The 17,034-nt window shown below is 45.1% G+C and overlaps 1 protein-coding gene across 13 annotated transcripts in view; it reads right to left on the reverse strand.

The window, feature by feature from the left end:
* Positions 1-17,034, reverse strand: part of PAX2 (paired box 2) — a 96,431-nt gene that overhangs the window by 36,217 nt on the left and 43,180 nt on the right. For all 13 annotated transcript variants that reach the window (XM_071811898.1, XM_071811896.1, XM_071811899.1 and 10 more), the window contains 2 exons: positions 12,430-12,515; positions 10,265-10,384 (listed from right to left, as the gene is read on the reverse strand). In XM_071811898.1, the coding sequence (XP_071667999.1) occupies positions 10,265-10,384; positions 12,430-12,515 (206 nt within the window). The remainder of the gene's footprint in view (positions 1-10,264; positions 10,385-12,429; positions 12,516-17,034) is intronic.

Below are 17,034 nucleotides of genomic sequence, written 5' to 3' on the forward strand. Positions count from 1 at the left end.
CCTGGGGTGACAGCAGTGAGCGGCTGAGTCCCTACGTGTGTGTGTGTATACTGTACACACGTGCTGTCCAAGCATCCATAACAGCAGTGGTAGCTGAAATAAGCATGTGAGAAAGAGCATGTCAGGAGAGAGCAATAAAGGGAATCAGAAGAGGACTGGGGGCTGTGTGGGAGTAGTGTCCAGTGTTTGTCTTTGGCAAGAACGTCTCCACAGGCATCACTGACTGGCTTTCAGTGGAGCTGCACTACAGAGGAATCTGGTCCTCTCAGTTCATAAGCTAGAGTGCTTATTTTTGCTTCTTATCCTGAGGTTTGTCTTGTACCTCTGTGAGTCAGTTAGCAGTCAGCTACGTCTGCCTCTAGCAATGTATATGCAGCTTTCGTACTCATACCTCTGCATCTGCCTGCCGCATGCATTTCTACACCTGGAGGAAACTTAGGATAATGCTGAGAATTGAGCTGCAAGGGGCTGCCCAGACCTGGTGCCATACCTGAGGCCTCTTGCACAGCACTTTCAGTGCTCACCAAGACATGAAAGAGATCAAGGTTAATGTCATGCAGTCTCTTCTGTAAAAGGAAAGCCCTCATCTCCTCTAAGCTCGGCACAGATATTCTAAGCAGGTTCTCTGTGTGTCCTGGTCCCTATGCATTAGGAAGTATGTTGTGCCTACCATCACCTCTGCTCTTGGCTCCTCTCCCAGTTCCCTCTTCCACTGCAGAGCAATGGGCTGTGGCAAGAAGGGTCAGGGACAGTGCCCAGTATCGTGCTGGTTTACATTAATGAGATACACATAGTGTAATCCAGCAATGGAGTCAGCTCTACAAAAGGAGGTAATAGCAGGCTGCCATGAACAGAGCAGCTCAGGTAATTGGTTTATCTATCTAGAAGCAGTAGTAGCAATCTCTGCACAGACAGAGTAGCAGTAAAGTCTCTTCCTTAAGGCTATTTCCTTTGTCTTTTCAATTGCTTGCACATCCATGTGAGATAGAGAGAGAGAGAGGGGAAGAGAGAGAGAGCTAGAGAGAGAGAGGGAGAAATGTTAATTTGTGAATTAATGGCTTTTCTCAGCGGAATTGTAAATTCAAATGTCACCTCACAGGGTGACACTACGCTGCTGAAGAAGGAATGATAAGATCCCCCCCATCCCCATGCTGACATATACCCATGCCCCTCCCCTCCCTGAAAGATAGCTATGGAGTGGAACATGCTACTTTTAATTTGCAATAACACCACAGCAGAGGGATGCAAGAATGACTGCTTTCTGACCCTCCCTTCCACAACAAGCTGGGCCACATCTTTCCCATTCCACCTCTACCTCTTTCCACCCCCTCTTCAACCCCTCCCATTTTAAACTGAGTCCGAGACAACACATTATCTCAACTCCCCGCAACCCAAACTAATAAAAGGATGAGCTAAGGGAGGGCTCTTTAGAATGGATGCCTCTGCAACCCTCTCCTCTCCTGCAATAATCAGGTGAATTAATGACCCTGAAGTTAAAGTGAGCGCTGATACTCAGGCGTTGTGCAGTGTAGGGGAGAAAGCCTTCATTGTTTTCGAGCAGGAGGCGGGCAGCAGCAAGGGAGATTCATGGATGGAGATTGAATATGCAATTTTCTTTCACCTTGCCAAGAGCTGCCCCTGGGCTGTGCCTGGCCTAAATTTTTTTTTTCTCTTGCCATCTCTGCCTTATCCGGCCCTCCCACCTCCCTTCCATTCTTTCCAGAAAATTACCTTCAAAATTGATTTCCACTTTTACAAACAAATATAATGGGAACATGAGGGGGGAAAAAAAATCTTGGGCTGTGATGAATTAGGGCTGTCAGGTGCTTCCAAGTCTCCTTTGTTTTTGTTTTACTGCCCGTTAGGTTCTTTGTTTTTCCAGCAACTGGGAATTGTGCCCCTGCCCACGAAGTCCCTATGGTCCATGGCTACCATCACAGGATATGTCCATCACCTGATGTCATCACTGTATTATCCCTGCTCTCCATCACTGTGATGCAAACAGGCACTGCTAACAGACTGCCCCTGCCCTTCACACCACGATGCAAGTGATCTCCTCGTGGAGACACTGCTTGTCCCACACCGACAGTGACCTGGCTCCTACAGCCACAGTACAGGTCCCTTGATTTGCCTGATCTTCTTCACCCTGCTCCTCCCATTCTCCTTTGCCTTATTCAGCTGATTCTTGATGGAGGTTTACCAGCCCTCCCTGTTCTGATAGATCAGCCTGGGTCATCAGCATGTCACTTTGTTGTGCCTCAGTGACATGTCACCTTCAGTCCATAGCAGTATTGCCATTATGTCTCATTGCTGTGTCACGTGACCCCAAACAGTGCCGTCCCTGTCTCCCCCTGTTATGGCACCCCCATCCACTGTTACACCAGTTGCCAACAACCCTCTAAAATACCATTTGATTGCACATTGCCAGTTCTTCCTGATATCTCTTGGAGTTTATTCTGTCATCCACTGTGCATTAACTTGGGATTCTCATGGGTCTATGCTCCATGCTCCCTCTGGTTCCCATAAACTTTACGTCCACGAACAATGTAAGTCACCCCCCTGAATGTGGACAGACCCAGTGTACAACTCATCTGGGGTGGGCAAGAATCTCCAGGGAGAGACAGGCACCAGCAGACTGAGGGAGCAGCCTCTGCAGTGGTGGACGCGAGCAGGCAGAGACACTGGGAGGACTTGTAGCTGCTGACACATTACCTGCAACAGCCCCTCCCAGGAATGAATCAAAAAGTGGAAGGAGAAGATCTAACCACAGACTAAGTACCCATAAGTAAACAGTCAGACTAGCACACATTCACGGCACTCACACAAACTTCAAGAAAAGCTCTATGCATAAGACTCACAAAACAGCCAATAACATTTAAAGACACAAGAACGCAAACTGGGACACAAGAAGGTACTAATGCAGGTGCATGTCAATCAGATGTAATTTCTGAATAAACAACTTACAAAAATTTACATACACTAGCTAAATGAAAACCTGGAACTCAACGCAATTTCCTTAAGTTCACATGTACAAAATTAAATTATGTAAACAAATACAAACTATTTACATAAATAAACAGCATTCACACAGGCAAGAACAACCAATATATATGTACAGCATACACACAAATATATAACCCCAATGCAAATACACATCTGTACAAACTATATACAGAAGTGCACAGCACCAACAGGCTACATATTCATATCCAGCAACCACAAAGATACAGTGAAACTCCAAGTATGTAACAACGCATACACACAGAATATACATACAAATATACAACATTCACATATATGCTCAAAATGTGAGTACAAATACCTGTCATTCACAGAAGTACATAGCACTAATACTGAGCTGTATGTGCCCAGATATCGGTATGATCCACAGTATGCATTCTCCTATTAGGCAACATTATACATGGCTTAACATACACATTTTCCAGGTGTCCATAGGCATGCACAAAAATACGGGTCCAACCTGCCACTCACCCCAGTACATAAGCACAGATAAGTAGAAACCAGTGATCCTAACACAGAAATACAAAAAACCAAACAGGCGAGCATTCCTAGAGACACAAATACACAAGCAGAGATGCACACAAATACAGCTGAAGCCAGACCAGCTTGTCTTCAGATAGTACCAAACCCTGCCAAACTCAGCAGCACTATAAGGTTTAGAAGCAGAGCATTCTGTCCAAACTGCTCTCTGTGATGTAAGCTGTTAACCCTCCCTTACCTGAAGTCCTCTTGAGCAAGACGTACCCCCAAACTCCCAGGGTGTGTGCAGACACACACACACACACACACACACACACACACACACACACACACACACACACACACACACAGAGTTCGTCTTGCTTACAGACTGACCTCCAGATTTGTGGTGCAACAGCCCACATTTCTAACAGTGCTGTGCTGCTTATGCATTGTCCTCTACTTTATCCAGTTTTCCCCTCCTCTCCTTTTCCACACATACTCTCTCTTTTCTGACCATCCTCCTGCAGTTAATTTAGAGAGGTGCAGGATGAGTAGCAGGTGCCTTTCTTATGTCCTTCTAGGAGTCTCACCAGCCAAAGACCCTCAGGAGGGAGATGCGGGTGGCTGCTGAGAATAAACTCCCTCTTCAATTTACATTTTCATCTAGAATGGGGGTGTTGCCTACACTTATGCATATAGACACAATGAGCCTGGAGGTCCCCCATAGCCATTGCTGTTTGCGGTGATACAGCATCACTGCAAGCTGACAGCCACACTGCATGAAACAACATAGTCCCAGGGAAAGTAGAAGACACTGTGAGAGCATGAAGCACTCCAGAAAGTGCTCATTCCATGTGCAGAGCCATAAACTGCTGGGTGCACACCCCACAGCTGTGTGTGATGGTTGGAACATAGGGTTAGCACCTGAGGCCATGTAACTGCATGTGCCTCCAGTGTCAGTGCCTCCAGTGTTAAGACTATTGCCGACCTGGAATAAAGCAATTGCATAGAATAATGCAAACACATCAGCTGTGGTGACAAGAAATCACAGCAGGAAACAAAGCAGCCACACCACAGATAGAAGTGCTTGTTGTGTCACCTGGGGGGATCCAAACACACTCTGTTGTCTTCATCAACACAACAATTTTTGGAGAACAGAAATACACCTCATATTCCCAGAGATGAACATACTTCAGGTGCCGTGATACAGTCTAGTGAAATGATTCATTCATGCTCTTTGCAAATGTATGCAGGCAGCATAGGAAAACAAATGTATTTCCCTACAGAACAGTTAAGGGCTAGACCTCTCTGCACTAGTACAGCATTGAGAAAGCATCATCATACTGCAGAGGACAGCATAAGCATGCTGCATGTCCTGAAACCACCCCAGTATGCTGTGAAACAACATGGTCATATCTTGTGAAAACACACAATTCTCAACACAGTGCTGCAGTGACATAGCCATATTGACTTCACTTTCATGGCCAGGTGACAGTCTGCTGTCAGTCAACATATTACATCAGCTGCAGTAACAACTATATGAGTTGAAATGACAGCACAGTACAGCCTGCACCGATGTGCCAACAGTTACTGCATTGAAACAACCTTACAGCATGTGATGATGCAGACAAACCACCAGAAACAAATCACAGCCACCTCTGCGAAGAGTGTAATGGCCTTGAGTGGGATGGGGCAGCACAGCAAGCAGTGAAACAGTTCATCTTATCAGTAGTGTCACAAGCCCCCAACCTACAGTGTCACAGTTACAACATGATAACCACAGCCACACTGCCTACAAACACATATTGATACCACTGACAATGACACAAAGTCACCTGAAATGTCACAGCTACGTCTCCTAAATTATATCATCCTTGCCACGCTGAACAACACAAATGGGATCGTATTTGCAGTGGCACACTCAGCTGCTGTATATCTGCTCAAAAGCTCAGACCTTCTTATACACATTACATATCTCTCTTCTCTGTGCTACTTTCCACTTAAACAATTAATTTCCAAATTTTCTTCAAGAGAGTCTATGTCCTGGGGCACTATCTAAAAAAAACAGCTTTCAGGACTGGAACTCTTGCAGATGTCCCTGCCTCACCTGAAGAAGGCATTTCTACTTTCCCAGTAGGAAGATGAAATAATGGCCAGACAGAAAAATCCCTAAGCTGAACACAGTCAAAACCCTGCCCTGCAGAGTCCTCCCATTTGGAGTAAAGGAAGTGAAAACCACCTGTAACAGAAGCAGTGCTTCTCAGTAGAGTGTGTCATGGTAAAGTCATTATGCGTGCAGCACCAAAGAGACAGTGACGCTGCCCATCCTGCAGCCATAGGACCACAGTACAAATGCTCTGCTTCTGATAGGCAGCACCCTGTTCTGCATAGCTCAACCTCCTTGTGAAGTCGGTGAACTGCCTGCGCTGATACAGCTAACACTCTTTGGAAAACACCACCAGACTTGCCAAAATATTGGTGACCCTTTTTACTGTCTCCCTGCACTGACACAGCCCTGCATTACTTACTTCAATGTAAATCACTCTAATCATCAAAATTACAGGTGAAGTGGGGAAAGGAGGAACTTCTGTCTCCTCAGGTTTGCTCCTCCATCTCTTCTGAGGATTCCTTTACTGCAAACAGCCCGAGTATTATTGCCGTTTACAGTAGAATTCGTTCTGTCCCCTCCTCTCCCACAAACCTACTGCTGATATTAGCACTGATCACACTAACAAGCCTGTGGGTTTTATTACTACTGATACTAATAATACTGGACACATTACGTTTGGTTCTGCCAATAACAGGCTGCCGATATGATCCCTGCTAATGCCAATAATACTGGGGGATATTATCTCTGCCATTGTCGGCACTGCAGATATTATTGCCAGTAATGCTGTCAAATACTACAGATATCGTCAGGGACCAAGATTAATAATGCTGAGTGTTACAGCACCAGCCTTACTGGAAAACAAATCCTAAATGAGAATTTGGGTCTACAGAGGAAGTCTGTTTGTGGCCTCCTATGAAGAGAAAGAGCTGTCTCTAATAAGAGTGGGTTTTTTTAAAGACCCCAAAAGTTTCACCTGGCTGGAGATGCTGTGGTATGCAAGATGTCTGTCTATCTATCTATCTATCTATCTATCTATCTATCTATCCATCCTTCCCTTTCTCCCCATCTCTCCCTTTCTTTCCTTATACAGTGCTCAAGATACAGTATGAGTGATACTAATTTTTTGTCATTGCGAAGTGACCAGAGGGTCCTACCAATTCTCATCCTTTTAGCTATCAGTCGGGAGGTTATGGAAAACCAGAAATATTTGCATATTATTTTTCCCCTTTATTGTTCTGGAGTTCTCATTGTTGTTCCTTAGTCTGACAATGACCTTGCTGAGCTTGGCCTGCCATCACAGCATAATACAACATTAGGACCATGAAGAGCCAGAAATTACTGCAAGGCCCTCAGTGGTCTTGAGTGAGTCGTCACATGCTGCAGGGCCACTTCTGCCTATGGAAGATTATGAGTGTAAGTGGTGAGGAAGGTCAGAGGGAAATTACAGCAACACTGGGAGTGCCCATAGACTGTGAGAAATGGCACACACTGTGCTAGACAAGTGGTGGTGAACTTTTTTAGCCAAATTATTTAAAAAATCGTAGGAGACCAGCTCTCTGCTTGGTCTAATCTGTCAGGAAAGTCAGAGGGTTTACAATCACTGGTCAAAAGCTGAAACAAAAGGAATACATGGACTTAACAGGGCAAATCCCTGACCATCCTGCCTAGGCACTCACCTGAGGAAGACACAGTGAGTTTTGGGGAAAGACTTGTGATCTGACAGTTCCTTGTTGTGACTAGTGAACACTCAGAGCTATGACCCTGCTAGCTCTCTCTCAATGTTATAGTCTTCCCAGGCCACCCTTGCAGTTGCAACCAACATATTTGCTAGGTTGAGATTTCCCCGCTTCCCTCCAGCTCTCGGTGAGTGACACTCCTGGCTGTCAGCGTCCGTCGCTGAGCCCACCTCATGCATCTGTCTGACTTTTTCTGTCCAACTCAGGAATTCTGCTACATCATCTTGACACATAATTATCTCTCCTCTTCTTAATCATCTGTGCTACTGTCTAATGCAGGCACCAGCTGCAGCAAGGAGGACCTGGGGGAGGGGGTGTGCTCAGAGAGAGGGTCCTCTGTATCTCTCCCACCCTATTCCCCCAGACAGCACAGAGGTTGCTAACAAGGTTTTCAGAACCAGGGATTCAAGAGCAGCTTGGTACTTCCCCCTTTCTGCCAAACTGCATTCCTCACAGAGGAATCCTTGCAGCACAGCTGGTCCAACAGAGTGTAAAGAAAGCGAGAGCAGTGCTGCTTCTTCTGTCTCCTCTAGGGAAGAGCCACCCCCAAAATGCTGGGAAAGTAGATGTGCAATGGGAGCTCATAAGGGCTTTTCAATGTGAGAATAAACCCTGCAGTTAAGAAACTGCAACAAAACAGTGCTCAGAAGCTCTGGAGAATACTGAGAACATGTATGCATCCAGCATGAGCATGAAAGAAATATTTGCACTGGATTTCTTACCAGGCTTTTCTAATCCCCGTCTCAGATAGGAGCAGTCAGAGCCCCAGGGGAGATTGGCCAGGAGTGAGTGCAGGTCACTGGCTGTGCAAAACCTCCCCTTGGACCCAACCTTGCAAAGGGATGATGTCTTTCAGCATTTTTTAAGGACCCTGTGAGCCTTGGCTAGGGGTGTTCAACAGCTGACAGGGGGTCCCATGTGAGGTTTATATGGGACAGGAGTACGACATCTCCCTGCAGCAGGTATCTGGGACAGCAGGGTGAAGGCTATTCTCTAAAGCAGTTGCATCTGTGTCATGTAATTGCCACCTAAAACTCTGAGAGCTAAAGACAAGCGATGTCTCCAGGATTGTCTGGTACCTTTTTGATTCCTAGTGTCACATGTGGGCTCTTGGCCAACAGCAGTGTCACTTGCCCTTCAAAAATCAAACCTGGGCTGAATTAAGGACAAACAAAAAGAGTTGTTCTTACTGTCAGTATATCATTGTGAAGTGTCACAGTCTTAGATGGTTGCTTGGTTGTACTTGAACTGCTCCAAGAAAGCTCAGGTTCTGAGGCTAGAAGTGACTGTGTGGCTGCATCTAAAGTGGGATGATCTTTCCAGGTATTTGGAAAGAATAACCACTAAAGCCAGATTGAACCGCTTCATTTCAAAACGAGATATGGAGGCACCATGTTGAGAGCTGGTGATTACCACAGTGGACTGTATGAGAACAGGGTTGACAAAAAACCCAAATAACTTCGAAGAGATTTGCACAACCGTTACAGAACGTTGTCACTCAGTTTGATATGTCACTGTTTCCTGTATATGTAATGATGGGAAATGCTGGAGGGGTTTGCAATGTTTGCAGTGTCTTATACCTGACATTTTTTGACTTTGAGGCATTGACTCAGCCCTTCCATTGCTACACTTTTCTCTTAGCTAGGCCCTACTGCCATCTAGCTGGGAAATGGATCTTCCTCTGGGGCCTGATCCAATTTCCAATGACATCAGCAAAACTCTTCCCATTTGCTTTAACGGGAGCTGGACTGGGTCCTTGCCTCTAATTTTACTTCATATTAGAGGAAGAGAGGTCACAATGATTGCCTTTTTCTCTTGGGATTATTGTTTATTTGGATCAAAAGCTTACAGATGTGAACCTCACCAGGAACAATGCTGAGAAAATTACTAACAGAACTCCAAAATGCAGCATCTCTCTCAGGAGAGCTTTCTTTTCTCACCTTGTATCACAGAGAACCCTAGTGTTCTCTTACACCGCGCAGCCTTGAGGTTGCAGTACATGCAGCACACTGAGACACCTGTGCTTCTCAGGGGTCCCCCACGCGACAGGCAGCAGTGGAAAACAACGTACTGAAGGCAAGACTGAACCAAACAAACTGGTCAGGCACTACTCTCAGAAAAGTTCACTTCCTGGCCCACAATTTTTGAATGCATCAAATTAAAAAGCAAGAGTTAAGAGAAAAAGTTTACAAAACCACTGTAAGAGCACCAAGACCTTACCCACCCCTCCTGACTCCGTCTATCTAGACCTGAGGCTCCAGCTTTTGGCTCATTTAAGGATTCGCTTTGCCCTGAATCCTTCCCGGCAGGTAGGGAGGAAAAGGAGATAGCTTAATCCTAATTCCTTAGAGCTCTAGCAAAAGGCTTAGATAACAACCTTAGGGCCACAAGACTCAGAAGACCTCCTGTTCTGCTTTCAGACTCTTGCAAGCATGGCAGTTCTGCTGTGGTAGGTGCTACCCATTGAAAGCTGGGCCCTTACAATCACCAGCTCATGACATGTCACAGGGCAGGAACTTGTTTGCAAGGGGAATGAAAGGCAACTCCTACATTGCTGGTGCTTCTCCAAGATGGCGTTTTGTTTGAAAACGAGTGACTTGGGGAAACCATGTTTACCCACAGTTCAAAGTCCAGGCACCTGCTGGCACCTGGGGAGTTCAGTTCCAGCCGTTTCCAGCAGTGAATGAACTTGGGATCAGCTCCAGCAATGGAGACGGCTCTCTGCCTGCCGAGCAGATGTCTGGAGACGCAGCCTGTCATGAAAAGGCCTCGGAAGAAGAGCATTCCAAGCCAGCAGGGCAGTGGCGGGGAACTGGTCTCTGTTGCTAAAACTGATCTAGCCCCTGGAGCAGCTGCAAACCTTGGTCTGAAATTGGAGCCTGTAAGTGGGGACAAAGAATATAAAAGGGAGGATGAGCTTCTCCCCTCCCCCTACCTTCATCACGTTTCCTCTTCTCGCCATTCGACCGAGGAATCCCCAGGATCCCGTTAATGGAGTAAGAGCCCACTGGATCATTGGAGGCACTGGAGACGGGAGGGGATGCTGTGCTGGGCACTGGACAAAAGGAAAAGGGAAAAAGGGCCATGAGGAGAGCAGCACAGCACTCAGGGATCCCCCAGCTGAAAGCTACCCATGTCACCAGTCTCATAGGAAACCCTGGGCACTAAGTAGGCTCCCAGTCCCTCAAACTGAAGGACTCATACTTGCTCAACTGCTAGTGTTGCTGCATCCCAGCTTTGCCAGTCCATTCCTATACTGTAGCTCCACAGCCTTCCAGTACAGGGGCATTAATAACAAGCCAGTGTATTCCATCAAGAAGCTAAACCTTGTTGCTCTATCCCGGTTCAGAGCAGACTTCCCAGGGCATGCTGTGGTAACTGAGTGCAATGCTGCACAGGCCACAGTCTCTAGTGACTTCCTAGTCCATCTGCATTTTGCCAGATCGTTTCCTCTCAGCAACCAGGAGTGCAGTGTTCTGTCTTAGCCAGACCAGCTTCCTACATGTCCACCCAAAAGACTTATTGAAAAATTATCTTCTTAGCACAGGTTAGAAGTACTTCAGTTCCCTGCTAGAACAAATGGTGAGTTGGTGATACATACTCCAACACAGATTAACAAAAATATAATGTTTTCCTTTTGTACTGACCAATGTCAACCCGCAGACTCCTCCTGCCCCTCAGAACTGTCCAAGATTGCTCATGATTTTCCAATATATCAGAAATGACAAGCCATCCAGATTATAAATTATCACTTAATGATAATCAGGCCTTTAGAGTATAGAACAAGTAGAGCTATGCATCCAGTAGGCATGCCCATTATGTACCAGCATGTCCCAGTGATGGAGAGAATATCCCAATTTTCTTATAGGCCACTACCCATCATTCAGCTCATAAAGTGCTGACCTGAAGCAATCAATACCACCAATCCAAGCCTTCCAGGATGGAGCAGAACCTATCAGCACCGTCTGATGTAGACTCACACTTCCCAGTATATCCCAGGGCAATGAGGGACTCCAGTAGCAAGGCTCATGATCACTGTCCCAACTCAACCAACACATTCCCTAGACACTGCACTACTTTTCCAAGAAGGAATAATATCTGCTAACTCTGTCTGTTGTGGTCAGTGATTCCCAGTCCAGTGAGAAAGTCCAGATTAAAAGGGCACCCAGAAATGCTCTTCCACACTGGCCCATTAATTCCATTGTACTCCTGAACACAATTTGTGTACGGGACTGTATCTGCCAGCTCTGTCCCATGTAGACCAGCACTTTCCAGTAAATCCTTGTATAACAGCTGATTCTCAGTAACCAACAGTATCTAAGACAGTGTCTTAGGCCACAAATAAGCCACTGCATTTCTCAGTATCCCAGAACACTGCTCTGAATCATTACTGAATAAAGCTATGCTAGCAACAGCAGACATATGCACCATACAGCCCATGGAGTGAGAAGTACCTCCTCACACATCTCGCGCAGTATTTTTAAACACAACAGACTAGAAGACATTTGGTCATTTTATTACAGTCTCCATCTTCTGCTCACCTCAATAAACCCATCACCCCCAGCAGAAAATGCATTTTCTCAATGAAATACACCCATGGGATACCTGTCTGCGGAGCTAGAACAATGAAGAACTCAGTTGTAAGGCATCAGGAATATCTTACCTATGTCTGTGTATTGCTAGCTCTAAAAAATGGACCAGTTCCAGCAAAGGGAGAGAAGAGGAATCAGGAGAGAGAGGGGAAAAGAGAGTCAGAGTAAGGAGACAAAAGGTGAAGACAGGTGCTTAGACAGGATAGCAGTAAATACTTCTCCCTAGGGAGGTGAAGGAGAGAACATGAACGTGAAATGGATGTTAAGACAGAATCACTATGGGCAGACCTCTGCCTTGGGCTGGTTTCTCTGCCATGGTTCCCTTTTCTGCAATGCAATGAGGGAAACGAAGAACAGAAACCTCTGATTTCCACTGAGGTTTCTTTCCCCCCACCCCCTCCTCCCTCTTGCTCTGGTTAGCATCTGCTTGTCACACTTTGTTCCTTCAACTAAGCTTTGTCCTCATTTCCACTTGTCCTGTCACCACCCCTCATGCCAGTCTTCTTACCGATAGTATGTCCTGGTGCAGTCACACCTGTCCCGCTCCCGTCTGGTGTTGGGTGAAAAGGTTGCTGAACTTTGGTTCTGATGATCCTGGAAAAGAGCAAAACATGTTCAGAACTCAGCTGCAACTTCTCTGTGCCTTCACATTCCCACAGTCACAACTATCAGAACCTGAAGGTCTGATCTGAGCACTGGGTACAGCAGAGTGACTTCTTGCCTTCTTGTGGTCCTGACTCTACGGATTTAATGGTCCAGTTCCCAGAGAATTGTCCTCGCTCTGCTCTGTTATCTTTACCCCAAACCTGGATATTCAATGCATAACTATGGTGCTCAGTGAACAAACTCAGATCTCCTGTGTGTCAGCAACTGCGTTATCACTTATGATCTGAATTACCAATATGATTGCAAGGCAGTCTTTGCAGCTAATAAAGCCACTGCTGAATTTACAAATGGTGTAGATTTAATTTTGTCATGTACCTAAAAAGTACCTTTCTGACATAGAACTGAGTGCTTTGAACTGATGGAAGCTTGCCCAAAGCCCTTGCCCTTCATAAATGAGAAGGTGGGAGCAGAAGGCATCTGTATGAAGTGGTGATGGATAATAGATCATCAGGAAAAAGAAGGCCCAGCAAAGAGGGCAAAAATTGGTGTTTATCAGGTGGCGAATGAATGCAGCATGGGAGCTCAAAAAGGTGTCTCAGTGAATGCCACAAAGCTCATAATGCAGCCCAGAATGAAAATAAACTGAACTGTAATTGTCAGTGCTCCATTTCTTGTTACATGAAATCTTTCACCTCTGGGTCACTGATTTAAATCAGCTGAGGTCAGTGGTGAAAGAAAACCACTAGCGCCTAGTACTTGACTGGCAGGTTCCTGCCCACTGGCAGATGCTGGGTATCTGTGACTCAGGAACGACTGTCTCGCCAAGGAACTTGGCAAATAAGCCATGATCTGTGGAGGCCATGGAGACCAAATTATTTTCTGAGATTAAAATGAGCCTCTCCAGTTAGACTGAAGGCTGTAGATGCTCTTCAATCTAAGTTTCTGGAACTCTCAGCCCTGCATGATATTAGCTTTAACTTCTCCTCGGAAATCTCTCCAGAAGGTGAAAGCAAGTAACATGTTCTCCCTGCCCAACCAAGAGCTTCCCTTAAAGATCTGTGCTAAATAATATGTTGGCAAAACTTCAAAGAGTGAATGTGTGGCTAGCAGGTATTATGGCATGGGTAGAGATAGGCAGTCACATTGAGAGGGCATTTTTGCACAGCTCCTGAGAGTGAAACCTTCTTAGGAAAAGAAAGGTATTTCAGACCGTATCACCTCAGCTTTTTAGGAAATTCGGATACACACATGATGACACCTGGGCAGTAGCTGGAGTGATAGAGAAGCTGCTTGGGATACAGCTGGAGACAGGGAATGTCAAGGTTTTAGCTGGGGATGGAGATCCACATCCTCACCCCATATAGGTCAGTAGTACCAGGAGCTGCTGAGGACTCTATAGCTACTGAGGACTATGCAGAAGGTGTCCGAGGGCCTCAGGGCCAGATTCTGAGGTCTTGCTGATTTACACTAGCTAAGGAGCTGATCTGAGAAGTCTGTGCTAGGGCAAATAATACAACTTTTTTCTTTTCTGTTTTTTTTCTTTTCGTTTCTCTTCTCTCACATTCCCCCTAAAACGCCCTGAAGTGCCACTCTGGTTGTGTGAGTTTATTGATTTCCCCCAGCCCAGAGAAACAGAAAGAGGGGATGGGGTGCAGGCAAAGGGATGGAAATAGAAAGCTATAAATTATTTGTGACAGGAAAGCAATAGTGCCAGAGTGCTGAGCACAAGTCCCGTGTCACTATTAGATTCCTTTTAGCCTGATGACACTGTAAAAGAGGTTAAGTGTCTGATGGAATCGTACACCTTGGGGGCAGGGGCAGGCCAGGAGCAGAACAAGCCACAGAGAGCGGGTATATCAATTCTCCAGGCCAATAATATTCCCCTCATTGATCGCAACACAAAGTTCAAAAATCTCATTATAGCCAGGCAGACCTGGAACTTTTTAAAAATCAATAGAGTGATATAATGTATGTATACTTTGTATAAATGTATCTATGCATCCATCCATCCATCCATCTATCCAAAATCTGCCTGAGGGTTTCTAAGTTAACCTACACATTATACTGTGTTATGTTCTATTGTAGTGTAGCATAGTGAATGGATCAGAAGATTTCCCCTGCAGCCTTGTGACATATTAGAAGAAGTCCTGTTAGCACTGAGGTGACATCAGACAGTTCCATTCATACTGAGATATGACATCAGATTCGCTATTCGTACAGGGAGGTGGCAGCAGACCGCGCAGCTTCTGCTAAGGGGAACCACAAGATGAGCCTAATTATACTGAGATGGCTGATCAGGCTGTGCTGAATCATGCTGTGTGAAAACAGCAAAGTTTCGAAGAGCCATTTGGAGTAAAACCAGACTATGAAATGATGGTGGTATAAAATGCCTGTTCATAATGCTTCAAAAACCCAGACAGGACATGAAGAGGAAGGTTCAGTTTCCTTCCCCATTTAGTTTGTGGCCTCTCATCTGAGAATGCCAGTTAGTGCCAGTTGTGACTGTGTTTTCTGAGATGTGTCCATTAGGAACTGCAATGAGACTCGCCAGCTCATTTCACCAAGTAGCTGTCAGCTCATAATGATTTTCGGTCACTACCAACCAGGGCCAGATTTCAGCTAGTGACCCAGAGGTGAAAGGCTCTGTTCAAAAATGTTCCCCTCCTAAGAATGAAACTGGTTTTATGTCAAGAGAAAGTGTCTGGAAACAGTGAGCAAGGGGGAGCAGTTCTGGTTGTGCAAACCCCAGTGGCTTGGGTCAAATAATTCTTGGCATCAAATGCACAGCAAATCTAATGAGGTGTCAGGTAGAAGGTATTTTCTATGGCTAAAAGAAGAGGCCGGTCATGGAGTGGCTCTCCCCAGAAGTGTTCCTTTGCCCTACAGTCATGTACAAACTGTAGTGTTGTAAAGAAAGAGGAGAAATCTCAGCATCCTAATGCTCAGTACAGAATACAGCAGTGCATCCCCCAGGGTCGATTCATTTAGGGACAGTGATGAACAGCAGGATAGCCAAGCATCACTGCCACTGCTTTAACAGGCTTCCAGTGAGCCTGTCCTACATGAGACCACCTAATGAAACAGCTGATGAAAGATGAACAGAGCTGACCTGGGCCTGTAGCAACAGATGCAGCATAATAATGCTGTCATTAAACTTGGGGATTGCCCAAAGCTTCTCACCCTTACCAGAGACTAAAATACACACTAAGCCAGGTCTGCTGCCTCAAACCTAGGATTTTGGGATTACTGCTGCATAAGAGGGAGCAAAACCTTGATCACCTCTTGCCGCCTTTGATGGCTTGTTTTTGCCTCTAGACACTGGAGAAAGACAGATCTTTTTGCAGAACCGTTCCTCAGCCCTTCCCAGAAGCAGAAGGGAAGAAATCCTGGCACACCAGTCAGTAGTGCTGATTTCTTGAAGGAAATGCCAATATTTTCAAATGTCTTTTCTCCAAAAGAAATTGTCGTTTTGGACTAAATTTATCCCTGCTCTAATTCCATCATAGTCAGTGACTCCAATAACAGCATTTGTGTTTAATTAGGGACATAAACTGGTACTTACTGTAAATTCCCATTTTTTTTCATTTTCCAATAGGAGGTTTTTGCCCAAGTTGTCTACTTTTCGTTTCAGAGAATATACACAGATATAATACATAACCTTTTGAAGTTTCAGCAACAGGACGTTTATAGATCTTTGATTGCAGTAAAGCAACTGAACTTCATTCCACAATCTGAATTTAATATCCGATATTATCTGAAGTAATGGCATATAATATCATTACAGTATATAGTATCACACTGTGAATTGTACATACATTCCTGGAATTCATGAGTTGCCATAGTTGGTCTGTAGTAACTCATTCTAGAGTTAATACTGCATACAGCTCCAGCTGAAACCAACTGTCTGTTTACAAATGCCTTTGACTTTCTTAAATGTTCAGCATTAGAACATGAATTTCCAAGGTTTGATTTCTATTTCATTATTTTCAGCAGTTTTAACACAATTCCTTTTGCTGATTCTGAATAGAGATGGGCAGACAGAAAATCCTCTCTCCTAGTATGACAATTGTAATGAGCTCTGATCAAATTTGGTCAAGAATATAGAAGAAAATACCAGAAGTTAAAATTAGCAGAGCCATAGTCCTTTCTGAGAAGCAGAACTTTCTTTCACTCCTTGTAAATAAGCAAGCAAAAAATCACTTCTAAACCTGTCCAGAAATTATTTGCTAAAAGAATGACAGATCACAGAAAATGTCCCTTCCTTCTCTGACATTTCTATCCGAAGTCTCTTATAGCCTGACATACTCTGTGGTTTCTCCTCTCTTACATTTGCTGGCAGAGCCTTTAGACAGTATCTGAAATGAAAAAACGTACTAGGGCTGATGAGAGGGAGATGAGGTAGGTCTGAATAACTTGGAGTCCCAATCTAGCAATTCTTTTAATCCAGGAAGAACAGAGTGAAGTTGCGGTAAGGGAAAGAGTGGTGTGTCCTGCTGCCCCAAGTTGA

The sequence above is a fragment of the Patagioenas fasciata genome, chromosome 8, assembly GCF_037038585.1.
Source record: "Patagioenas fasciata isolate bPatFas1 chromosome 8, bPatFas1.hap1, whole genome shotgun sequence".
Classification (NCBI taxonomy): domain Eukaryota; kingdom Metazoa; phylum Chordata; class Aves; order Columbiformes; family Columbidae; genus Patagioenas; species Patagioenas fasciata.